This window comes from Furipterus horrens, unplaced genomic scaffold (assembly GCF_987537825.1).
Source record: "Furipterus horrens unplaced genomic scaffold, mFurHor1.1.pri manual_scaffold_4, whole genome shotgun sequence".
In the NCBI taxonomy this organism is placed as follows: domain Eukaryota; kingdom Metazoa; phylum Chordata; class Mammalia; order Chiroptera; family Furipteridae; genus Furipterus; species Furipterus horrens.
The window spans coordinates 200,254,514-200,279,713 of NW_028327174.1; the positions used below are offsets into that span (position 1 = coordinate 200,254,514).

General features: G+C 48.1%; 1 protein-coding gene and 1 pseudogene across 15 annotated transcripts in view; both read right to left on the reverse strand.

The window, feature by feature from the left end:
• FNBP1 (formin binding protein 1) overlaps positions 1-25,200 on the reverse strand; it is a 112,444-nt gene that overhangs the window by 16,454 nt on the left and 70,790 nt on the right. For 3 of the 15 annotated variants that reach the window (XM_090274885.1, XM_090274883.1, XM_090274884.1), the window contains exons 7-12: positions 15,373-15,501; positions 14,328-14,474; positions 7,912-8,109; positions 6,770-6,952; positions 3,540-3,623; positions 870-884 (exon numbers count right to left, since the gene is read on the reverse strand). In XM_090274885.1, coding sequence (XP_090131011.1) covers positions 870-884; positions 3,540-3,623; positions 6,770-6,952; positions 7,912-8,109; positions 14,328-14,474; positions 15,373-15,501 — 756 coding nt within the window. The remainder of the gene's footprint in view (positions 1-869; positions 885-3,539; positions 3,624-6,769; positions 6,953-7,911; positions 8,110-14,327; positions 14,475-15,372; positions 15,502-25,200) is intronic. The other 12 variants (XM_090274886.1, XM_090274887.1, XM_090274889.1 and 9 more) reach the window with 7 other exon arrangements.
• LOC150013828 (SPRY domain-containing protein 4 pseudogene) lies at positions 13,302-13,990 on the reverse strand (annotated as a pseudogene).

Consider the following 25,200-nt stretch of genomic DNA (forward strand, 5'->3'; position numbering starts at 1 on the left):
TAGATACAGTTACTTGCGTGTGTCTATAACAATAAGCATAGTAAGTATCCCGTGTTATCAACAGTGGAGCATCAATCACTCATCCTGTTCCTGGGTGAACTGTTGCATTTACCATCATCATCATCATTTCAGGACATCCTCAGCTCTGAGGTTGGAGAAGACCACGTCACGTCCACGTATTTGAGGCACAGTTACGGGTTCAGTTAGTGAAGCGTTTCCTTTAATACACAGACTGATTAGCTTGCTTACTCGGGCTACACAATTGTGTGGAGATGGCACAGAACGCCGAGTCAACGTTCTTTTCACCGTCCGTAAAATCGTCTTGTGACTTCTCGAATCAGCGCTGCACAAGGGGCCAGCACCTTAAAGAGGTCACGGCTTCCCGTTGTCGCGGGTGGCCTTGCACCTGTGCGTGAGGCTGGCGTCACCCCTGCTCTGTCCCGCAGGCCCCTAGCATTTGTCATCAGCTCTGGGGCTCTTGGGGAGGAGCATCTTACAATGATTGAATTTACTTTTATTCTAAGTGATCCAATAAATAAACTCCTGGCTACTTAATATTTATGTTCATATTTAAGTAAAGCTCATCAACTTTGATCACCCTCTTAAGGCCCCGATAGTAAAAAAACAAAACAAAACAAACAAAAAAACCCCAAATAATGAGTTAAGCATTAATTTTCTTAGCAACTTTGGAAAGATTAAGATCTATTAGATTCTCAACGCTCGTGGGTCAAAGGTCTAATAAAGAAAGAGCCGCGCAGCACACACAAGAGAAACGCAGGCCGGGAGTTAACGCTGCAGCGAGGCCCCCACAAAACACACAGCAGGGAGTCTGGTTAGATGCGGGACATGCAGGGAACGGTTGTGCTTACCAGCTTGAGAGAGAGCTTCGTGTGAAAGTTGAAGGGGGGAAGAGGGGAGAGAGAGAGAGAGAGAGAGAAACGACATATCAGAAGAAGAGGAACTTGGTCAGCTCCACCATGTCAACATAACACAAATTCCCCGGTCACGTCGTGAAAGCGACTGGAAGCGGATCTGTGCGCAAGTTCACAAGAGGGGCCGACCCCTGCCAAAGCCCTTCCCTAGCCGCCACGCTGCCGAAGCAAAGACGAGATGGCAAAGGAGAGGTTCTGCTCACAGTTCTGTGGGGTCCCCATCAGCCCGGACAGAGATTGAGGTAGGTTTGTGGTCTGGGACATGGAAGGATTAGAAAAGACAAAAATAATCACAGTCTTCTGTTCACCCAACTGGCCACAGACTAAAAGAGCCGGAAAAGCAATTGCTTCCACCACTTACAGGTCATATTTTCATGCGAAGGAAACCTAATAAATATGAACATGGGCATTTCTTCCAGGTACTCAGGCAAACTCTCAGACCGATGAGCAGGGAACCAAGGACTGGAAGCCGCTCTGAGGAGCGACCTCCAGGAGCCAGGAAGCCCCTGAGCGCCAGGCCAGAGGCAGAGGGACGAGGCTGTCACCCACCAGGGCACGCACATACCACCGCCTGCCCCGGGGAACGGTCACCAGAGGCTTCCCCTGGACTCTGAGCCCACCTACCAGGGTGACATGGCATTTGGGGAGTTAACAGGAGTAGCTGCTCTTGAAGGTCAGCTTTGGGAAATGAGTGGCCAGCTGTCCCCACAGCCCAGGGCTCTTCCTTGCTGTGGCTCTCTGGACAGTCCTCTGGACACAGCAGCTGCCATGGAGGTGGGCCTGCATGTTAGCCAGGGTGTAGCGATCACTGGGCCCCAAGCAGGTTAAACGGGCCTCAAAATTAGGAAAAGAAACACTTGCTTCTTCATGAATGGGTGAGATCGGCCCACGGCTATAATAGCGGTAGTCAGTGCTGCTTACTCAGCTGTTATCAATCCTAAAAGTTCAGGCCAAAGCTGGGCCCTGCAAGTCGGATCCAAAAATATGTCGGAGACAAAGGAGTGCAGAAAGTGCCTTTTTATTTTAAATGAGGAGGAGGGAGGGGTGGGTGGCTGGGCGGGCCAGGGGAAAGCAACGGGGACAGGGGTGGGGACAATTGTAAAAGAAGAATAAAAAAAGGCAAAAAAAAATTAGGAGGACGGAGGTGTTCCAAACTCCTTAACCATATTTAGGAAGTCTTACTCTTAAGATTAACTCAGAGTTGACACTTCTTTGTACCTAGGCACCGAGCTTTCTGAGAAACTGTCTGCCTGGAGAAGCAGGAGACTTTTACAGGAAGCAGTTTCAGGACAAAGCTTTTGGGGGAGAAGACGCAGACAGACGCATGCAGGACTGTTCTGTAGCAGCTGCCAGCTCCTGGCGCCCCTCCTGTGAACTTAGCACAGATCGAGCTACTCATCACAATGAGTTCTTCGTAGACGATGCTAGGGTGCACGGCAGACGGCTCTGCAAACCCCTTCCCCACCGCGCACCCCGCCAGACAGGTGCTTCCTCACACGGGATCGGCTAGACGCCGCCGACTCAAAGGGCCAAGATTTGAACTCCGTCCCCTATCCGCTCTCTATTCAGCTCCTTCTCTTACTCCAGGTTACAGATTCTTTCTTGAGTGTTCCAAGCCACGGGACCCTATCACCAAAACAAAGAGCTCAGGAACGTGACCACTGCGTTATAATAATACGTAGTGAGGATCGAGACTCAATCCTGATAGAAATAGGAAACACCGAATTGGGGGACCCGTCCCACTTTCCTACCATCACAGCGTCTGCAGCTCCTCTTAATGATTATAAACTGGTTCTCGGTCTCACGCTGTGAGCCAGCCGGTTAGATCCCTGACAATTAACAACCGAGCCGTCTGTTAGGAGGGTGTAGGAAAGGCTGCACACGGGCCACTGCGGGACACCTGGGGGGGCTAAAAAGCTGTCAGTGTTGGGCGACAGTTACGGGGCCTGGGGAACCGCAAGTGTCAACAGCAGAGGCGGGAACACAGAGCGAGCGCATCCATGTGTTACGTACGGGGCAGTCACAGGTACTAACCTCAAGGACAAAGAAAGGGGACGGGGACACTTAACAGCTAAGCACTGTGTGTAAGGTCGGTGGAAAATCACGTCACTCCCCCCGTGACCTTGCTCGGGCTTCGTGGGTTTTGGTGCAACTCCCTTAGGGGTCAGCTGTACCAGGCGTGTGTGTGGGTGACTGTGCCCCGCAGGTGCCATCTGTAAGAGCGTCCTCTGCTCGTGACCACGGCCCGCAGCTGCGTTTTAGGCGGCAGGCTCTGCTGGGAGAGCCGACCCACTGACATCGCAGATGGCAAGGCACCATTCCCAAAATGGGGGAAAAAACGAAGCTCTGCTCATGGACATTTTAGGAAGCCTGACTGTTATCGGGGAGTTTGGTTCCTTTTTCTGTGCACGTTTCCCGGATGAAGTAGCCTGGGGTTGAATTTACACCATCAGGCTTTTTCCTCCGGGCGTCCGGGGCTCTCCGCTGAGAATATCCCTTCTCAGTGGATGCAGAGCAGAGCGCACCTGGGTCCCTGGTCTTGGCGGTGTCACTGGGGTTAGTGCCTGTGCTGTGACTGCGTGACCCGGCTGTCCCGGGGGAACTTACAAGGTAGTCCCTAGCTTCAAAGGCATACGTGGGCTTCCCTATTGTCCTCGTCGTGAGTTCTTTGTGGAAACAGAAAGACTGAGTCTGCCAATAACCAGCCAGAGAACAAGAGAACATGAGTCAATTGACAAGCAGTTGGTAAGAACTTTTGAGATCATCTGAGCAGCTTGGGCGGCGTTTTCCCATCCAGTTAACCCTGAAACGTGGAGCCAACAGGCACGCATTTTAGGTTTACAAGTCCTTTGCTCAGACCGGGGACAGAAACCCTAGTTTAAGACAATAACATTACTCTCTGCAGATTGCAAATTGAGAACACTCTATCTAGGGTAAAGCTAAAATAATGGCTCCTAATGCTCAGGTGGCAGGCCAATCTGGAACGATGTTCAATGAGACAAAATCTTCTCACAAACGTCACTGACTTTACAACCAAAAATATTTTATCCTGTCTAGTTACTTAGAAACAAAATCAGCTGAGAAATGTTTGCACAAGGTTTATACATTCTGATAATAGGAACAAATTATTCAAATCTGGATCTGAAAAGCTGCAAACACGATAAATGAAAAGATACATTAAAATCACAGGTTCGTTATCTTCCTGGGATACTTTTCCTAACTGGCAGAATAGTCTTGTTTTTTGGGTTTTTTTAAGGATTTTATTTATTTATTTTCAGAGAGAGGGGAAGGGAGGGAGAAAGAGAGGGAGAGAAACACTGATGTGAGAGAGGAACATCAGTTGGTTGCCTCTTGCACACCCTCAACTGGGGACCTGGCCCACAACCCAGGCACGTGTCCTGACTAGGAATTGAACCAGCAACCTTTCAGTTCACAGGCCGGCACTCAATCCACTGAGCCACAGCAGCCAGGGCTGGCACAATAGTCTTCAAGCTTAAAAGTAGAATAAACAAACTAGTAGCAAGGACTGTATCATTTTAGTCATGGATCCGGTAAACTGTGTACCTTCTGTTTTGAAATTGCTTCAAAATAAATTTATTTAGCCCTGGCCAGATAGTTGGTTAGAGCAATCGTCCCGATATGCCAAGGTTGCGGGTTCAATCCCTGGTCAGGGCACATACAAGAGTCAACCTATGAATGCAATGGTTCTCTCTTTCTCTCCTTTCCTTTCTCTAAAAGCAATAAAATAAAATAAATTTCCCTAAACTTCCAATTTGGCTTTGGCTTTGAACTTCCTGATCTTACTTCTGTGATATATTTCCGCTATCACCTTTTCCTTTTCCATTTTTCTTCCTTTCTTTCTTTTTTGCATTGCTACGTCCTGAAGGGATGTCAAATCTGACCCCAACTAACATAAGGAAAAGAAAACTATGTTTCTAATTTTTTAAACAGGGGTTTGCCAAACATAGATTTGAGGAATAAGAAATAAAATTCATTTTGCTATAGTAAAGAAAAGGGGCGGGGGACCTTTAAATCATCAAAATAACTGGTTCCCCATTTCACTGTTTTGTTTTTAAGCATTATGCTTTTTCCTTGCCCCCTTTTTCTGACACTTTAGTGGTCACTGGCATTCCTTGGCCTTCTCCCGAACACTGAGGGGAGACCGCGCAGCGCAGCCTGAAACCGCGGGCCCCCAGCAGACCGTGGGACGCCGAGAGAAGGCCGTGGCCCCGGAAACCACAGGGACCTGTCCCCAACAGTCGGCGTCCTTCGTCCTGAGGTTCCAAAGACAGCGCTGCGGCAGGTGTAATAAACAGAATAACTGAGCGTCCCGTAAAGGTTGTGGGGAGCCAGGGACGGGGGAACGGCTTTACGGTTAAAAGGTAAAACTTGACAGCCCAGCAAACACACCCCGGTCAGGCGTGGGCAGCCCCTCTGTGAGCAGGAGAGGATGGCTGGGGAGTCCCGAGGCCCGCGCCCTGGCGACTGGTCATGGGCTCGGCACCGCCCGACGTCCCTGCGCGGAGCTGTGCTCCAACGCTGACAACACCGTCCTGAAACCTCCCGGAAATTAAATCCCCGATTCTCCCCCTGGCACGTGGAGACCTTAAAACAAGAAAGTCCATGGATGTACTCTTGGCACAAAACTCTGGAATTCCTTATGAAAGGACCTGCATATTAACAAGTGGGGGGTCTTTGTCCCTTATTTTAAAAGGGGAGAGCTTAGTCATCTATCATGTATTCGCATTCTTTTTACCCAGAAGGGAAAGGGAGAGGTTATGTTTGTGTGCAGATACATCTCACCACAGCTGGACAGCAGCCTCCACGGGACAGGGTTCGAGACGCCCTTTCCGCGTGGGTTACAGTGCTCGGTGTTTGCTCCTGATGGCCACACTGCATTATTCACTATAAAAATACTTGGGGACAGTTCAGACTAGACTGACCATTTAGATTTATTCAGGACACTACCCGTTACTTCATTCTGGTATTTTCCCAAACTGCTGTCCCCTTTGGGTTACTGTCACTCCCAGAAAGCTTGGGACGGCAGCGCGTGCGGTCGTAGTTCAAACGGCCCACCTGAGTCTAAACAACACCTACTCGGAGCCACGTGCCTTGTAACAGAGTCTGCCTCAATGCGGCTGTCACGGAATCCCAGAGCAGGAGCAGGCGCCCTGGCCTTCCCTCCTGGCTGTCCCACTTCCTAACTTCGTCCGGTTCTGCCTCGGTTTTCTTCTTCTTCAGTAAGATAAGAAACCCGAGTTACCTTGGTTCCTAGGGTGGCTGAAATTAGCCACGAGCACAGGGCACAGAGCCTGGGATGTAGTAGGCGCTCAGCGAATACCAGTTGCTCTTGTCATCTCACGTTTTAAAGATCAACACTGCACCAGGCCTTTTCCAGGCAGACATTTTATCAGAATCTTTACCCACATCTGCTAAGTTCACGCCAAGAGCGGAAGAAACCACGCTCGCCCTGGTTCCCCCTGCGAGCCCGGAGGCGCGGCCCAGGGCTGCGGCGCCATGACACTCACCGCGTTCCAGGAATTACTGAGCAAATATTTTCTGACTGTACAGGGACTTCTCTTTCCTCACCTCACAGCCCTTCTGGAATGCACTCAACAGACAGGATCCGCCCCAGCTGGCTCTCTCCTTCCCTCCACCCTGCTTCCTTCCCTCTCTCTTTCCCTCTTCTTTCTAACCGCGCATCGTGAATCGCAGGTTCTCACTGTTTTGCGTTATGGGAAAACGCAACGGGTTCATTCACAAACAAAACAAGTTATGCAGAACGAAACATGCCACCAAAGCGCGCGAGAGAGACAGGGCTCCAGAGCAGGACTTACCCCTCGCTTTAGGCTCCTGAAGCAGTGGATTTTGGGTTTGGAGGTCATGAACTCGTTGAAGCGATGGGAGAGGGGTTCCTTTTGCTGCTTGGGAGACTGGGGGCCGTTGGGAACAGCAGAGGGTGAGGCAGAGGCGGGGGGAGGGGGGGGAGGCTGATGGGGGGATGTTAAAAGGGACATAAGCTACGTGTAAGAGATGGAGCAGTGACAGTGAAAATCAGAAACAAGAAGATAAGACACAAAACAAAAGTAAGCATCAAATCATATTTGAAATCCAAAGCAAGTAAAACACAAACAATTAAAATATTTAGGCCATGGTCCAAAAGAAAACATGGAGAACACGTCAAAATGAAGGACGTGAGGAGAGTGGGATTGTCAGTAAGTAACGCAACAGGAAGAAGAGCAGGAGATATTTACAAGCAGCTCATGCAGACGTCCCCATGCAAATCAGAGTTCTGATCGGTTACTCTAAGCCAGGGGAAGCCAGGAGGGGGGATATTTTAAAACCACTTAAACTGACTCCGCTCAGTGGGAGAAAATGAAGGGCCTTAAAGGCTACGGTTATAAAAAACAGCATTCAGCCTTTTAAAATTTAAGAGTAAGTTATTCTAAGGGGAAAGCGGTCACGTTGCCCTCATCATATTATACGCCCAGGTTAATGCTGTCATGCACCTACACACTACGCTATAAAGAGACAACGAAAGATGTTCATGGAGCCACATGTTAGCATGAATTCAAAACCAAGCTATTCATCCCCGGGAGCAATTTCAATTAGGTAGGCTGATGAGTGGTTACGGGAGTTCTGCACACGGTCCCCTGTCCCAGCCCAGGTAACCAGCGGTCGGGGACGCTCAGGAGTGGAAGGCGTGACGGGGCGTGGCCGAGGTCAGGAATCTGTTAGTGCGGGTGACATGGCAGAGTGACAATGCATGTGGAATCAGACAGATGGCCATGGCACAAGGACCACCACCAGAGAGAAATACTGTTTTACAAGAAAATAACGCCCTAGGTTTTTGTTTGCATTCGGAGGCTGCAGGTTTAGAATCCTAGTTTGTTTGTTTGTTTTTTAAGACTAGAAGATCAAGTCAAAATCTACACACTCTTAGCAAACGCATCTCACACCGGGCACCACCCACCAGTACCTTGTTTTTCTTGATGAACGGCCACAACTTCCCTTTGGACCTGCCACCAAATTTGGGCTCAGCTTTGCCTTCTGCCCTGGAATTTGAAAGGCTGTTTTCCGACACGGTGCGCTTCATCGGCTGAGTGTAATCCTCGAATTCGATGTCCCCGGGGGGCTCAAACCCCGACTTATAAGCTTCTATGACCAGCTGTGAGTCCTGAAATTACATGCATCACACACAAACACGTTCACATACGTGGAAACACTTTTCATACAGTGAATTGTGTTTTACTGCATACAGATGCTATCTCAGGAAGTTACACTGATTGATAACAGATATTTTTCTAGGAATAATTTTATCATTAGAAAAAATCATTTGTTAAGGTTTGAAAATACTTTCAGTAACCAGTTTTCTGCATTTGGGAAACATATATTAATTAAGAACAACTTGGCTAAAATTGGGCCATTATTAAGCAATTCCCTTGAAAAACAGAGTAATCCAAAAATCTGTTTCCTATCAGAAGTTCTTAACCCTTTGAGTGCCAACGTCACTGAGAGCGACGCTGACAAATTCTCCCAAAAGTGCCAGATTCGCTTGCAGTAACTCTTTTTTCGATGGCTATAAATGTGAATAACAATGGGATAATTCGTATTTTATGTTTTGTTCTCTTTTTTTTGTACCTCAGGTTATATATTGATATAATTTTTTTCTCATGTTGCTCCAAATTTCGAATTACGCACGGCACTCAAAGGGTTAAAGCAATTAGCATATACAAAGTCAAAGCAAAGAGGAGCTAACCTCTCCAATTTCTTGGTTCATTGTGATAGTAATTCACTGCATGGTTTTACTTCGTGTATGTATTTGTTCAGTCTCCCCTCCGCCGAGTGGCATTTCTGCTCTTCCTCCACTGGACCACTGCTCCCCGGATGGCGCCGGGCACGCAATAACCGTGTGCTGAGGGACTCAATGAGCTGACCGCCTGCTCTATGGTGTGCCCTCTGCCAGGAACATCGGGTTAAGCATGTCTCAAGGGGCTCAGGGTCAGGTGGTGGGGACAGAGGTGTGAGAACATTACAGCCACAGGGTCCCAAATAGAGAAACTGACGTAGAGAGGAAGCATGACAAAAATGCATGTGATCTGTGATAACATTCTAGCTCAGTGGTCATCTGATTAAAAAGAAAAAAACTAGAGAAGATGACTTGAAAAGATTTCACCTTAACGTAAGCCCACATTTTAATTAGCCGTAGTTGTTTTAGCTCATGATTGGTAGGTGTTGCAGACTGTCCACTGCCTGCCATGGCCAATCGCCCTTCCTTCTCAGCGACAGAACCCTGACCTGGAGCTGGGCAGGTTGCCGCCGAGTTAAAGACCTTGCTCCCCAGTCTCCTGTACATCAGGAGGGGCCCCCTGTCTAGCTTCTGAGAACTCAGATGTAGGCAGAAGCACAGCGCACCATTTTAGGAAGCCTTTTTTTTTTTAAATTAATTAATTTGTTTTATTTTATTTTTAGAGAGAGGGGAAAGGAGAAAGAGAGGGAGAGAAACATGACTGTGTGGTTGCCTCTCACTCACGCCCCTAACTGGGGACCTGGCGTGCAACCGAGTCATGTGCCCTAACTGGGAATTGAACCAGCGACACTTGGCTCGCAGGCCGATGCTCAATCCACTGAGCCACAGCAGCCAGGGCTTAGGAAGCCTTTTTAAGGGGATGGCATAGGCCTGCCTCCGTATTCTGCTTGCTGGGGTTTGGATGTGATGGCCGGGGCTCCAGAAGCCATTCTGAGTATCATCAAGACCTGAGAACTGGGAGGAACCTGGGTCCGTGAAAAGTTAAGGACCACTCCCTTATGCCACGGCCAGACCCGCTGCCTGCAGAAATCTTTTCACGTGAGAGGGAGACTAAACCTCCCGTGTCAGACACAATTGCTCCTGTTACATGAAGCTAAGCCGACCCCGGCAGGTTACCTCCCACAATGCTGAGCGTGCCGGTGGCTACGACCTTCATCTCTTCCAGCGACAGCCTGACCATTTGGTGTCGATGGGAACTGACCTTACGTAAACAAACCAGCTTGAACTTTCAAGTAATCGTGTGATCAAAAGCCTGCATGGAGTGGGGAGGGGCCAGGAACAGAGCGGGGAGCTTTCTGTCCTCCGTCCCACTTCAAGTCATTTATTATTAGATCACCTTTTCCTTTCAAGTCTTCGCTCCAGTGGAACTTCCTGGACTAATACCAGCCCACGCCACCCCGGCATCGCTCCCTATCCCCGTTTCCTACTATATTTTTCCCCAAAATGCTCTAAATAATGTTATCGTCTGTTTTGCAGTCGTCCGCCTGCCCTTTCAGAACCGCGCCGGGCACTTAGGGACGAGGGAACCGAGTCACACGGGTGCCCGCATGTTCTTGCTCTGGAATGAAAAGAGCGCAGTGGGGGGGGGGGTGAGGGGGAGGAACACAGGCCTCGGAGCAGGATGGGCACCCTCACTACCTGGCCCTGGGCAGGCTGTGACCTCTGAGTTCAGGGCTTTCCTCGGGGGCTCATGGGGAGGACCACAGGCGTGGAATGGAGTGGGTGGGCGTTCAGGGAACCGTTTCATAAAGACACCACCGACTTTTGTCAAAATGAACATTATAGAAAGGAACATGGCAGTAATTACACACAAGGAGGCAGAGATGAAGAGGGAATGATGAAACGCGACCTACAATAAAAACGCGAAGATCAAAGCAGCAAGACCACGTCCACTTTGTCAAGAACCAAATCTGCAAAAGATAAACCTGAAAAACGCATCGAAAATACAGCAGGGGTGTCTGGAAAGAGGAACGGAATGTGCCAGCAAAGCTGACCTATACGGATTAAGAAAGATGCGACCTTTCAAATCTCAAAGGACACAGAACAGAACAGAGCAGTCATTCTCAAGACCTGAGGGTGGTGACGGAGGGAGTCATGCAGGTATCTGTGGGAAGGACACTGCAGGCAGGGGGCAGCAAGGTGGGAGCATGCCTGGAGTGTCCCAGGGATACCAAGGAGGCCATTGCGGCCGGGACGCTGGGGAGGACTGGGGACAGGGGACGTCAGAGAGATAAATGGGGAGGGAATTTGGGGTGTTCCTGATAGCTTAGGGCTTGGAGGCTCCAGATGACTTTGCCTTTTCCTGTGAGGGGGTGGAAGCCCAGGGAGGGTTCTCAGAGGAGGTGGGGCAGGACCTGACTTCTTGTAATAGGGCCCCCATCTCTGTGTGAAGAATGAGGTGCGGGGCAGGGGCGGGGCAGACGAGGGGGGACAGGGAGACGTCCCCTGCAGTTACCCGGGCTCCTGCTGCGTAACCCACGATGAGGGAGCCCTCAGATCAGGAGAGTAACAGCCAGGGCGGTGAGCACTGTTTGGGCTCAGAACGTATTTGGAAGGTAAAGCCAGCAGGATTGGCTGATAAAATTGATACAGGTGTGAGAAGAGGGGACTATCGAGGCTGACTCCCAGATCCCAGAAGAATGGCCGTGCCGGTCACCAGACCGTGAAGCCCGTGGGAGGCGCAGGTCTGGTGAGAATGGTCAGGAGCTCAGTCTGGGATGCGCTAAATCCGAGGTACCTGTGAGGCAGCCAGGCGGACAAGCCACTGGCAGATGTGAATGTGAGCCTGGAGTGCGGGGCGGATGCCCGGGCTGAACCGTAAAATGTGTGTGAGTCAGTGTTGAGATGAGACCCCGTGTTCCAAGAGTCCATGGATCACTCGAAGGAGTGAATGTGAAAAAGAGAGAGATCTAAGGTCCAAGTCCCGAAGGACCCCAAAGTTACATGATAAGAAGACAAACAGGCGAAGGAGACTGAGACCAGGGACGAGGGTAAAAGCCAGCACCGTGTGGGTTCCAAGGAACCAGACGAAGGCAGAGCAGGTAAGCAGGGGCCAAGGCTGCGAACAGTTTGAGAAGAACTTGAATAAGAAGTTGAACGAACTCAGAACACACCTTTGGATTCAGCAACATACACATTACGGGTGAAGAAGAATGAACGGTGATAGAATCCTGAGAAATTGTACAATTTCAAGGAAAAAGACATTCCCAAGCTCCTGATATAAAAATTAAAATCAGCCCTGGCTGGTGTGGCTCAGGGGATTGAGTGCCGGCCTGCAAACCAAAGGGTCACCGGTTCAATTCCCAGTCAGGGCACGTGCCTGGGTTGTGGTCCAGGTTCCCCAGTTGGGCGCGTGCGAGAGGCAACCAATCGATGTCTCTCTCACGCATCGATGTTTCTCCCCCTCTCTTTCTCCCTCCCTTCCCCTCTTTCTAAAAATAAATAAAATCTTAAAAAAAAAAAAAGTTAAAATCCGGATTATTTCAGATTTTAATCAATGCTTGAAGTCGATAAAGCTAAAAGTCAGAATTCACAGAGCGGTGACACATTGGAAGGCTTAACTCATAAACCCCACCGTTACGATTTCCCTGGAAAAGGCCCCTTCTCACAGGAATTTACCGGTGACTGTTTTTGTGTGTGTGTGCTCAAACAAGCTTTAACTACAGAGATGATTAGTTTTGCTAGACCCAGTCCCCCTCTCTGTCCCCTAGAGGCATTCTGTGGCATCACCATTATAAAGGCAGGGTAAGATGGAACCACAGGGCCAGAGAAATACATATTTCACATACACACTCACCCCACCAGGTGTTCTTCAACCCCTAATACTGCCCTAGGTTAAGTACATTCTGCTGCCAAGGTGGGGGATGGGAGCGTGAGGGTTGGGTCTGAACAGGCCCCAGAATGTACTGCGCAAGACCTCAGGTCTCTCTCCTCCCTCTGGAAGCTCCAGCTGTCGCAGAAATGAAGATAGAACGTCTCAAGAGGAAAGCTGGCAGCACTAATCCCCTCGCTATCCCCCGCGTGTCTTCCCTTAACCGTGGCTGTACGTGGCCCAACGCTGACCAGGGCTGGCCGGGCGTCCGAGGTGGGCAGGTTACGGCGGACGGGCTCCCGGCGAGGGGAGCTGCAGCCGCATGGGGCCGCGAGTGTCGCTCTGCCACAGCCCGTAAAGCACCTCCTGAAGGGGCCGGAGCCTGGGCTCTCTCTATGCTTTAGAGAAATGGCCAAGTCCTTGACGGCAGCGCTCCCACCAGCGGTAGACAGGATTTACTGGGGAGAGGCTCAGTGGATCCCCAAGAACAAACAGAAGTGGCACGTGGACAGAAGGAGAGGGAAGTATCATGGTGATGAAAGAGTCCAAATAGAGCTGAGAGCGAAGTCCCCAGGACTGGACAGTCTGGGAACCACCTGGGCACGCGGAGGCAGAGCGGCTGAAGGCGGCCGGGCAGAGAAACACTCCTGGCAGCCGCGCTTCCCCGGGGCGAGGGGAAAATGACCAAGGTATCATCGCACGGGGGCCCACACCGCACGGCGGGAGCTAGGGGCTGCCCGAGGCCAAGTTAGAAGGTTCCAGACGCTTTCTGGAGGAGGCCGGCCAAGAGCTGACGAGGGCCTCCAGGGGTGGACATCCCAGAGGCCCTCAGGCCCCTCCAGCCCGAGTGGGTCAGCAATGCTCCATCCCAAAGGGCAAGCGCAGGCACCCCCGGGCCCGGGAACTCTGTCAGGAGCATGTGGACCACAGTACCCCGGCTCCCACCCACCAAGCTCAGCTTCCGGGCCTCCCACGCCAGCAGCAGTCCCACCGTCCCCGGCGGCCCGATGCCCTCAACAGGGGCTTCCTCGTAGGCTCACACGGGGCGCCCCTTGCGCTGGGCGCAGGTGAACACCCAGGAACGACCGCCAACACTGACGTAGCTCTCCCGAGAAATGTCCACATCTGCCGCTCCTCCCCGGAATCGCTGGGAGCGCGTCACTGTCACTTCCCAGCGGTGCCTGTCACTGGCGGTCGCTGTATCCACCAGCACCACCGCCCACTCCCAGGAGCGCTCCACATTCAGGGCCACTTGGTGGGCTCCTACCCCACTGGCCATACTGGACTCCTGTGTCACCTTTGAAGAGCGTCAGGCTGCTGTGGGCGGCTTTCTCTTCCAGTTTGAAACTGACTCCTTTGTGAACTTCTAGGACAGCAGCCCCTAATCGTGTGGCCCCAAGGGCATAGGCACAGCGGACGTGCCAAGGGCAGCGCCATCTTGCGTCCCAGAAACACTGGTGACTACTTAAGTGTCAGATAGGGTGACCAGAGAAGGCCTCCCGGAGGCTATTCCTTGGTTTCCTCCTGGGAGCCAGGCAGGTATAACCACCAAAGCCTCTGACCAAACCGCAGACGCGGAGATGTAAGGAGAGGAGAAATGGGGCGGGGGCTCCTAACACAGAAAAACTCAGGCAGCGGGGAAGCGGCTACAGTGGAAAATCGCCCCTGACCCCTGAGGGCAACGGCCCGTCACAAGAAGCTGAAATGAGGTCACCGTGGAAGAAGTACGGTGCCACAGACCATGGTTAAGTGAGGTCCAAACCACGATACTTACATTTTTCTGGTCGATTGACTCAGCGGCCTTCACGATGCCGTCCAAGCACTTGCCGATGATGGGAATCACCTGCCGGTCGACCTCGGCGTAGGTCTTCATCGACTCTCCGAGCCTCACTATCCTCCTCTCCTCCATCTCTTGTATTTTCTGTAACATTCGGTTTTGTACACGGTGAACTCGGCCCCCCGTTGTTATTTAAGGGTGCTGCTTTTCCACAGCAGGGCTACCCTTATCAACGGTCTAGTAAGGAAGCAGACCTATACACGGGGTAGGGTTGCGGCAACCCTCAGCTGATTACGCCCCATTGGCCAGCTGTGCGCACATCTGGTGACTTGTCAGGCTGCCCAAATGGCCACTTCACACAGCTCCACTCCAATTTCAGCAAGCACCCCAAACGCAAGTAGGTGCATTGTTAACACCATGTGGTGTTAGATTTCAAACATTGCCTTCACCTGTGACTCACTGCTCTCCCCTTTACCGAAAGCGCGGTATTTGGTTAACGGTCTCAGCCCAGCCGGCTGGGACGGAACCAGGGTGCCTTCCATCCACCAGGTGAAGGCTCTTGGTAGCTGTGCGTGTGGACACTGGGAGGCAAATCTTTCTTCTTTTTCCTACCACTGGGCGTGAAGTTGTAAAAGATGCTCAAAGGTAAAGGAGCCGAAAGAAAAACAGCAGAGAACTGCCACCTGTTGAAATCCTACAATTACGGATGCTGCTTTGATTCCTAAAGTTAAGTTGACTTTTGCCTTTTCTTTTTTTTTTTGGTAACCAGAATGGTCCTTTTAGCAGAGTGTTGATCTAAGAATCGCAGCTCTCGGACTACAGGGGCAACACAGGGCAGTCTGCAAAGGCCCGTGATTAACCCTGAGATTAACAGGGTGTTTCAACCGACTGCTAGTCAATGCTGGGTCTGCATGCTTTACAAAATGATTTGACTTTGAGGAAACTGAGGATCCCACGAGAGCTTGGAACATAAGTCCAGCAGCCGTGACCCCAAAGCCACATGCTTCTTAAAGAGGCAAATCGGAGGACTTGACACACTTACCTGAAATATGCTGGGCGTGTGAGTGTAGTAATACTCGCGCTGCTCATGGTTGAATTTCTGAAGAAACGATGAATAATCCGCTTTGCTGTCCTCCGCCATTTGCTGACGTAGTTGGGCTTGCTGTCGTGCCTGAGGACAAAACAGTGAGAATGTCCCCGCGTTTACAGAGATCAACTAAAAGCCTACAATTGCAGACTGGAGGGGCTGGTTTCAAATTTACCTGAAATGTGTTGTATTTAGCAGCTGCTAGTTTTTAATTTTATTTTTTAATCACAGCTTATATTCAATATTATTTTGCATCAGTTTCAGGTGTACAGCGTAGTGGTAAGACAATCAAACCCCTTACAAGGTGTTAATCCCCCCTCAATATTTCAGTACCCACCTGGCACCATCCACAGATGTTATAAGAGAATTAACTATATTCCCTGTGCTGAACTTTACATCCCTGTGACTATTTTGTATCTACTAATTTGTTCTTCTCAGTCCCTTCACCTTTTTAACCAGCCCCCAACTCCCCCTCCCATATGGAAGCCATCAATCTGTTCTCTGAATCTATGAGTCTGTTTCTATTTTGTTTGTTCATTTATTTTGCTCTTTAGACTCCGCATTTAAGTGAAATCATATGGTATTTGTTTTTCTCTGTCCAACTTATTTCACTGAGCATAATAGCCTTGAGGTCCATCCCTGCTGTTGCAAATGGTAAGATTTCGTCCTTTTTCATGGCCGAGTAATATTCCACTGCATACATGTGCCACATCTTCTTTATCGCTCATCTATTGGTGGGCACTTGGATTGCTTCCATCTCTTGGCTATTAATAACATAGCAAGTGCTATTTTAAAAAATGGTTTAGAATTTGAATTTACTTCAGGTGAGGCTGTGCATCCCCGTTTGTCACAAACCTTGCCATCCTCTACTGTCTTAACTTGGCCTTCCTTTCTAGTTAGACACCAATGTGAGTCACCATTCTGTATCATGTGCACTTGGCCAGATTCACAGACTTATGTGCCCGGATGGACCCCCCCCCCTTTTTTTTTGAGGGAGAGGAGATGAGGGAATCCATACATTTTTAATTTAATTCTAAATGGGTTTGACGAACGACAGCGACATAGGAACCACTGACCTAAGTGGAACTTTCTAAAACTCTCCGTGATGTTTATTTTTAGGACACACTTTAAAGCAGCAGTAAGCTCGGCACCCTCTCTGGGCTTCTGACGTTTGCGTGTGTGTGCTATTTCGTGTTTTACCGCGTTGCCTTTCTCCTAAGTAGTCAATTCTAAAACTCACAGATGTGTTTCTCTCTTCTCGTCCCCGTTTTGGTCCATCACACGCCTATGAGAGAGGGGCGCTTTTTGACACAGCGCAGAACTGAGTTTAAAGCTCCCACAGGGGTGTCTGTAAACTCTCAGGTCGCCCACGCACACCCGCCATGGTGAGGTCGGTAACACCATTGTGCGCTCATGGGGTGCTGTGGGGGCTCCCTGGATAAACCCTCTCTCCCGGGTCTCTAAGGCCACCTGAGCTCCACGTGAGGCACACCCACCGCTGCCAGGTGAAGGGATGGCTTGCCCTGCAGGTGGCTTGGCACATGGGCCACCCTGAGCCAAAGACACGACAGGAAAAGGGCCTCGTTCCAACATAACCAAGGCAACTTTTTGTTTGTTGTTTGTTTTGTTTTACTAAACCCAATAGATTTTTTTTTTTTTTTTTAAGAAAAAGAAAACAGAGACACGTTCAAATGTAAACCCTAAAAAGACACACTGGGGTGGTTTATGCCCCCCCTCTATCTGATCACAGATAACATCTACAGGTTTTGAGCATCTCTGCGCTGTAGTCTGGTTTCTGGCCTCTGCGACTTGAAAGCTTAACCTGGTTTTCACTTCCGTGACTCACTGACTCATAAGCGTTCTGGTAAAAGCCCAAGGTGGTCCCCTGAAGAGGCTTCCTTTATTCTCTTCCCCATTCACACAGAAACACTTCCCAGACCAAGGTAACCATATCACTGTTTCCAAATGAATTTCCTCATTACCTGAGGTGTTTTAGTTTCGTGGGGCCGTCAGATACCCCAAAACCACGGACCCACTTCTCGGCTCCCTCGGTGATTTCGGCTGCCATGCTCTTCCTCTTTGTCAGAGGCCTATGAGCTCCCTCCCTGACCATATGCTTTGCTTGGCTTCCGCTGCTACCGTGTCCACCAGTAAACACATAATCCAGGCCCCCAAACGCTAGCTGCCCCGCTACCCTGAGAAGCCCAGGCCCACCTGCGCGCACTCCATCTGGTCCTCTGCTGCGACCAACACAAAGCCCTCTGAATGCTTTCACCTACGGGGGTTCTATCATTTGTCACTCTGTTATGAATACGAAAAGAAAAAACAGGGAAATCCCCAGGCTGACCTCAAATGTCTAAAACCTTCTCTATTTCATTCACAAACCTTCCTCAGAAAAAGACACAAAAATCCAGGGCAGGGGAAGGGTTCATCTCTTCCATAAAAAGAATTAACAAGCAACAAGACAGAGAGCCCCGGCATTCATTTTGGAGAAATGATTCTGCCTCGGTGACTTTTTAAAATAGCTTAGTTCTGAACCAGAGATCCAAACGCTGTTATTGTATGTAAACACGTGTGCAAGTATTTCCTTGTGTACACACACCATGGGGCAGATAAGCGCTTCCTGGCGACAAATCCATCGTGCCAGCCACGGACCGCTTCACTGATGAGGTCTGGGGGTGGGCCCTGTTGGGGAGCCCCAGCACCATTTGGGTGGGAGCGGCTGTGATCTTCTTGCGCCCCCCGCCCCCCCCATTCCCCCCATCTCCAATGATGTCTTCGCTTTGGCCACATGATCGCTTTTGTAAGCACATGAACCCATAATAGTTTCCTGATGTCCTTGACGCTGTATCTGTAGTAAGTCTAACGCACAGCCAGACACCGCTCCATGCGACGGTGGAAGCCACTGAAATAAGCAGCAACCTGTGTAAAACCCAGCCTGGAAGGTCACTGAGGAGAAGGAAATCAAGCACAAACATGCTGGAGGGAACAGGTCTACCCTTTACGTTAAAGGAGCGTTCTCTCTGGGAGCTTTTGTCTCGAGGGCAAAAGCTATCCCGGCGCAAGTCTCTGTATCCACACGGCCTCCCTCTCACGCGCTCAAAGCGCGGCTGCCCCGTCCGGGCCGCGAGGAAGACGCGCCCGCTGTCTTCTCCTCCGTCCCAGCACCCATCTGCTTCGGATTAAGACTCGCTCTGGAATCCCGGGCCCAGGAATGCGCCATTGTTCCGCCCAAGTTTTAATATGGAAACTCTATTTTTGTCTAGTAAACCGTTGTGTTTATTTTACAAGAATGGGAAGAGTCAGCTTAATCAGTTACTTATTATAACAGATACACTTAAAAAATATCTTCAGTAGTATTTTCAAAAAGGTATCTGGGGTAACCAGCAAGTAACTCGGTGTTTTAGAAAGTGCACCTCTTCATGCTACCACTTCAGGAAGATTAAAGCCATCACTATTTCTCATCTCTTTTGAAGTCAGTCTAAAAATAGCAACTATTATCTTAAAGAGATACAGTAGTTCCATTCTAAGCCAGGCCATAAGCTTTTTTTAATAATTAAATTTTCCATTCTAATACTAAAAGACACCGTGTCTTACAGCAACATTACTTCAGGGCACAGAGAAGTTCAGAGGATTTAGGGTTTTTTTTTAATGAGTCAGAGTCACGGAATTTACAGGTAATCTAAAAAAGTCCAGAATGACCACAGTTACCTAAGACTCTAAGTCACGGACGTCTTTGAATAGAACCTAGACCACTTTCATTGTCAATCAGAAAGGCTGGATTTAAACTTTAGAATTTCTGTGACAGGCCCTTGGAATCTCCCCAAATAAATCCAAATAGGTTTAAGTATGTACAGGACTACTGTTTATGCATGAGTTCACTGCTGGGTAATTCTCTCTCTCTCTCTTTTGTAATTTTAATTGAATTGACTGGGCTAACACTGGTTAATAAAATTATATAGGATTCAGGGGTACAATTCTATAATCCATCATCTGTGTATTGCATTGTGTAGTCAACACCCAAAGTTAAACCTTTCATCATCATTTGGGTAATTCTATTTTTTAAAAAAGATTTTATTTTTTAGCGAGGGTAGGGAGGAAGAAAAAGAGAGAAACATCGATGTGTGAGAGAAACATTGATGGGTTGCCTCTCGCAAGCCTGCAACCGGGTACCTGGCCTGCAACCCAGGCATGTGCCCGGACTGGAAAAGGTCAGACTAAATAGAAAATCTAAATAAAGAAAATAATATATTAGAAACTGAACTGCAGCCCAATGCTTCTAAATCCTAATGGATTTAAAGACAAAAATACTGTAATCCATTTAGATTATTAGCATGGACCACATGTGTAGTGACTTCCTGTTCCACCCAGTACTACTTTTTTGTAGTATTTCAAATATTAAGGAGAAACTAACATTGCCGGCTGGGTCTCAATGGTCACAAGCAGACAGTGTAAGGGGCACCAGGAAATCCGCTCACATTCACAGAGGGAACACGGTAGGTTTGCTGATCAAGGAAGACCATCATGTTTTTTATCAGGGCTGCTTATGGCTTTTGACCTTTTAACAAGAAGAGCAAATATTTATATATTTACCATAGATAAATAATAAGATTCATTAACTTTTTGATCATGACCTTTGATGTCTCAAATGTGACTCGCTGCTCTTCCTCAAGGGATAAACCGTTCACTGCAGTTTTTGGAAAGTCGCTTTTTTTCCTTTGTATGTAATAAAATGAATTATGAACCCCATTTTTTATGACCCAAAATTTGGAAACAGCATATGAGGAATAGTTTACAGTTAGCCCTGGTAGCTCAAATAACAGTAAATGTTCTCCCGAGCAGCTGTGCTTTCCAATATTTTATTTCGTTGTTATCATCAGAGACTAATTGTTTTTTAGGCTGGAGGGAAAGCAGGCACAAACGAGATTTTATTCTGAGCTCCCCGCTCTGCACGGCATGTCTGCTATCTGTAACGGTTAGCCCAGAGCCAGTGACACGTGGCGGCTCCGCTCAGAGGGCAGATGGTCTGACCGCCAGGCCAGGAGGGTGTGCGGCCAGCCCCAGGGCAGCAAGAATCTGGCGCTTGGCTCCTGACCCAGCTCTCTTCAAGCTGCCTGAGCCACTGACTTTAACATTGTGGGTCCAATTAGACAAATGAATTTAATCACCTGGGTTATCTGCCCTGTCCCTTCAGTTCTCTTTTCACCCAATTACAAAAATTTGCTTGCTGTCATCATTCCAATTTATAGAATTGCAGGGTTTATTTTTTATTAGTTTTAACATTTTTATTTATTTATTTTTAGGGAGAGCAGGAGGGAGAAAGAGGGAGAGAAACATCCATGTGTAAGAGAAATAGCGATCGGTTGCCTCTCACACACCCCTAGCTGGGGACCTGGCCTGCAATCCAGGCCTGTGCCCTGACTGGGAATCGAACCGGCGACCTTTCAGTTCATAGGCCAGCGCTCAACCCACTGAGCCACACCAGCCAGGGCCAGAACTGCATGGTTTAGAAAGAAGCCCCTGCACCTTCTATCCTCTGATAACCTCTAGTCACAGTCACAACCTGGAATTCTTAATTTGTGTGTGTTTGACTGGTAGGGGGGTGGGGGTCTTGAGAAAACATCGAAGGGAGGCAGAGTAGCCTGGGGCAAGTCACTGGAAAGTTCTAGACGTATAGCTGCAAAGACACCACTAAATGACCTTACAATGATCCTTAGTCAACAGCTGGCAAACTTGGTGAGTCAGAGTCACCAAGCAGCTCTGACCAGGGGACACCTTCCCTCCTGGACATTTCAGGTTGATGAGAAGCCCACACATCTTCACAGCACGCAGGGGAGGCAGGGGCTGCTGAACACCATGACCTGCTGTCTAGGTATTTTTGAGAGCAGAAGAACAGCAGCCTATTGAGAAGACCTGAAAATTGGTATACTGGATTTTCTAGGATTTGTCAATGATTAGGAGTAAAACTAGTCTTTGACCCAGCAGTTCTACCTCTGGGAATTTATCCTAATGAAATAACTTTAAATGTTCATAAAAGAGATCCATCAAATTATAATAGCTAATAATTTGAAACAAATGCCCAGTAATGTGATTGATTAAATATATGTCATACCCTTAATGGACTGATATGCAGCAAGTAAAAAAATAATAATAATGTAAAAGAATATTTAAAGATAAGGGAAAGTGAAAGTTCTGTATAACTTAAACTTTTTTAAATGTTTCCAAAAATGGTATTTACAGCATAATCCTATTACTGTAAAAACTGAAAGTCAAACGTTAATAATGATCACTTCTGTAAGAGTGATTAAGGAATATCTTATTTTGCCAAAAAGATGAGTAAAAGAGACAAATTTTAGTGCTGAATTCCAGAAACAGTGAAGGCCTGAAGAGGTATGGCTTGCCTTGAGGGCCAGGGACGAGAAGAAAAAGCTCTCTGTCTAGGGCGATGTTGTATGATAACTGGCATTGTTCAAATCTCCCAGCACACTGCTGCATCTAGAATACATTTCCAAGTTCAAGACTGAGAGCACATTTAAAAATTCCTATTCAGGCAGAGCGCTGTGAGTTTTTGTTGGAGCCTTCCAGGCCGGGCACTTGCCAAAACAATGAGTCTGTCTTTGATAAATTATAAGGCCAGCTAAAATACAAAACAGAGAAAAACTTCAAAATAAGTTAACCAAAGAAATATGTTTGAACTATTCCAGCAATTTCCTGATTTTTTTAAAAACAGCCGGACAACGGCCAGCCCAGTCTGGGAGGTTCCGCTGGTGCACGGTCCCCAGAGCAGGAAAGACTATGGAAAGATGGCAAATGAGACCAGCATCTCAATCCCACCCGGGCCATTCACTTGCTAAACAGTTTTAAGAAAAGGCCTTCTGTTTGTCTGTACCCTCCCTGGTTGCTTTATTTGAAAAGTAGAATTTGAAACATCAGTTTACTCAAAGTGAGGGGCAATTCCCACCAAAAGAGAGAAGCCGGTGCTGATATTGTTCAATGTGATGTGGGCACAACTCCAAGGTGGGCTGGCGAGAGCAAATGTGGGAGGAGCTCAGGGCGCGAAGACTCTTCCTCCTCCCTAGTTTCTAGAGCATTGTCATGGGCAAGAGACTTGAGTTTTCAGTAAGCTAGGTTTTAAATGATCGCTTTCTCTTCCCCTTCTCCCCTTGGTAAGTAATCGCACCACAGAGTATGACGATCCTGAGGTTTCCTATCGGTACAGCTGAAGATAACAGCCTGGATTCTAGAAAGTCAGTGCCTCTACGACCACCATTCTCTACTGCTGTGGAGTTACCGTGAAAAAACAAAAATACTGAGCGCGCTTGGTAAACACAGCTCTAGAAAAGATATGCTCCCTCGAAGAGTAAAAAGAGGATTCACAATACATACCCCAAAAGAGAGAAATGGAACATCATACTTCCCGTTCTGAGGAAATACGAGGTGTCTGGTGGTAGGTCAGCAGCTGTTTACCCTTATTACCCAAATCACAACAGATGTTTCGGCCGTAACGTGTAATGCTACGCACCTCGCACGTGTTATTCAGTATATACTATCAGTGAGCTTAAGATAGAAGATCACAGACCCTGCTTCTATTTCAACCTCTGTGTTAGTTCTCTCTGCTTTCCTTTAAGTTGGGTGACACCTAGCAAAACTTCTCTAATGATCAGACAGGGCAGCCAGGAGGCTTGTTTAAGTCTCACGCTACGAGGTGGAGTGGGAAAAGGGTGTACCTGAGAATCAAAACCCTAAACTTGTGTGTACGAGAATCCCAAACGCAAGTAATTAACATAAAAATTAGTTCCAGATGGTTTGGAAGAAACAAATATGAAACCTTGCTGGGGGGGATACGCCTTCAATCCTTCTTTTATGGGATACTCAGAGAGAGAAAAAAATCCCTGTGAAGATATGTTCAAAAGACGATCACAATCTAAAAAAAAAAAGACAATAATAATCATAAACACACAAGGAGATAAGTCACCATGAGAACTGACAAAATAGAGAGGAAATGATCACCATAAGAATTTGAGCTAAAAGAACAATTTCAAAGAAAATATATAAAACAAAAACATTTAAAATGATCAAAGAAATAAAAGAATCAATAGAAATCACAAGAAAATAATAAGCATGAGAAGTAGAAAGAGAAGCTTCATACACATCTAATGAGCGCCAGAACCAACAATTTGAGAGAATGAAAAACAGCCGATATATGAAGAGTTACACTTGAGAGTTACCCTACATTACAAAAGGAAGATTCCTCCAGGGAACCCCAAGCAGAGTAAAGAAGAAATACAAAGTCTTTACTCTGAGACATCGGAGCGATGCCACAGAACACCAAAGGCAAAGGCGAGGTCTTAACAACTGGGGAGGAAAGTCAGATATCTACAAAGGAATGCAGTTAAGCAGACAGACAATTTTCAAAGAGGGAAAATCAACGATAAAAGACAATGGGATGACATTTACAAACTGTTTAGGGAAAACAACTGTCAGCTTAGACTTTTATACCTAGCTAAGCTATCACATTAGTGAGGGCAAAATAAAGACATTTCAGACAAATAAAGGAAAATTTAATCCTCATAAATCCTCATAAAAAAAAAAACAACAACAAAAAACAACCTATCATCCCGGAAGGAGGAAATTTAACCTAGAAAGAAATATTATGTAAGACGTAAAAACCCGTGGCATGCATTAGCACATGGCTACCGCAGTGTGGACAGATGACGAAACAATGGCTGTCCCCTTTCGACGGTTCCTGTCGTTTCTAGTCCGGTACATCCCCACCTCTCTTTATGAGGTTCCCCCATACTGAGGCCTCATGTCAATTACTATTTATCATCTTATTCTAACCCACTATCACCTGCCTAGATCTGCAGGCAAGCACCGTGGCTCACAAGAAAGAGCTTGCTTAATATAATCCAGGAGTAAAGTCGTAAGATACACTGGCAAGAGCAGTGAACCTGAGGCGTGGAATGTGCTTCGGTCTTGGCTGAATCACATCAGCAGGGCCACTTTAGGCTCCTGGTCATTTAACATTTTAGAGCCTTATCCTTTTTCTCTCTAAGGGGATAAAAGAATTATGGAGAGGATTAAAACCCTTTTAGAAAATAGAAGACCCTTCTCCCGTGCAGGTTTTTGAGAAGCAGGTTCAATAGCATCTCCTGAAGGTCACATTTACGCTGCCATTTTGCTTTTAGCATCACGCCCCATTCCCATCTGACCTCTCCATCTGGGTCCTGCTCAGTCCCCTGCTGTATCAGACAGGTCAGCAACTGCAACGTGTTCCCCTCAGAGACCCGCATGAAGTGCCTGCCGCCTCAGCTGCCCTCTCCCAGCTCCTTTTTTTCCATTTAGACCCACCCTTCACGGTCTGCTCCCGATCCCTCCTTCAGGCCTATCCCAACAAACTAACCCACACCGAACTTGGTCAGAGGCGGCAGCATCCACAAACAGCCCCCGAGCTTCCGGCGTGTGCAGGTCACCGGACCAAGCGATGCCCCTCGATCATTTCTGAACTGCTGCTGGTCTGATCATCTTCGCCATGGATTTGGCATGTGACACAGGACACCCTTTTCTCCAACTGACCCAAGTTTTCCTGGTCTCTCCATCTCATCATTATTTGCTAACCAGGGTCCTCGAGAGGCGCCTATCCTAATCCTGTTAATGGTGTGCACTATTTGTTGAATAAATATTCTTGTAGAATGTTTAGATGCCTAGAATGTTCAAAAGATATTCAATAGATTCCCAGTAGATTGAAGGGGAAAGAATGGAGGGAGGAGCCAGAAGTAATCC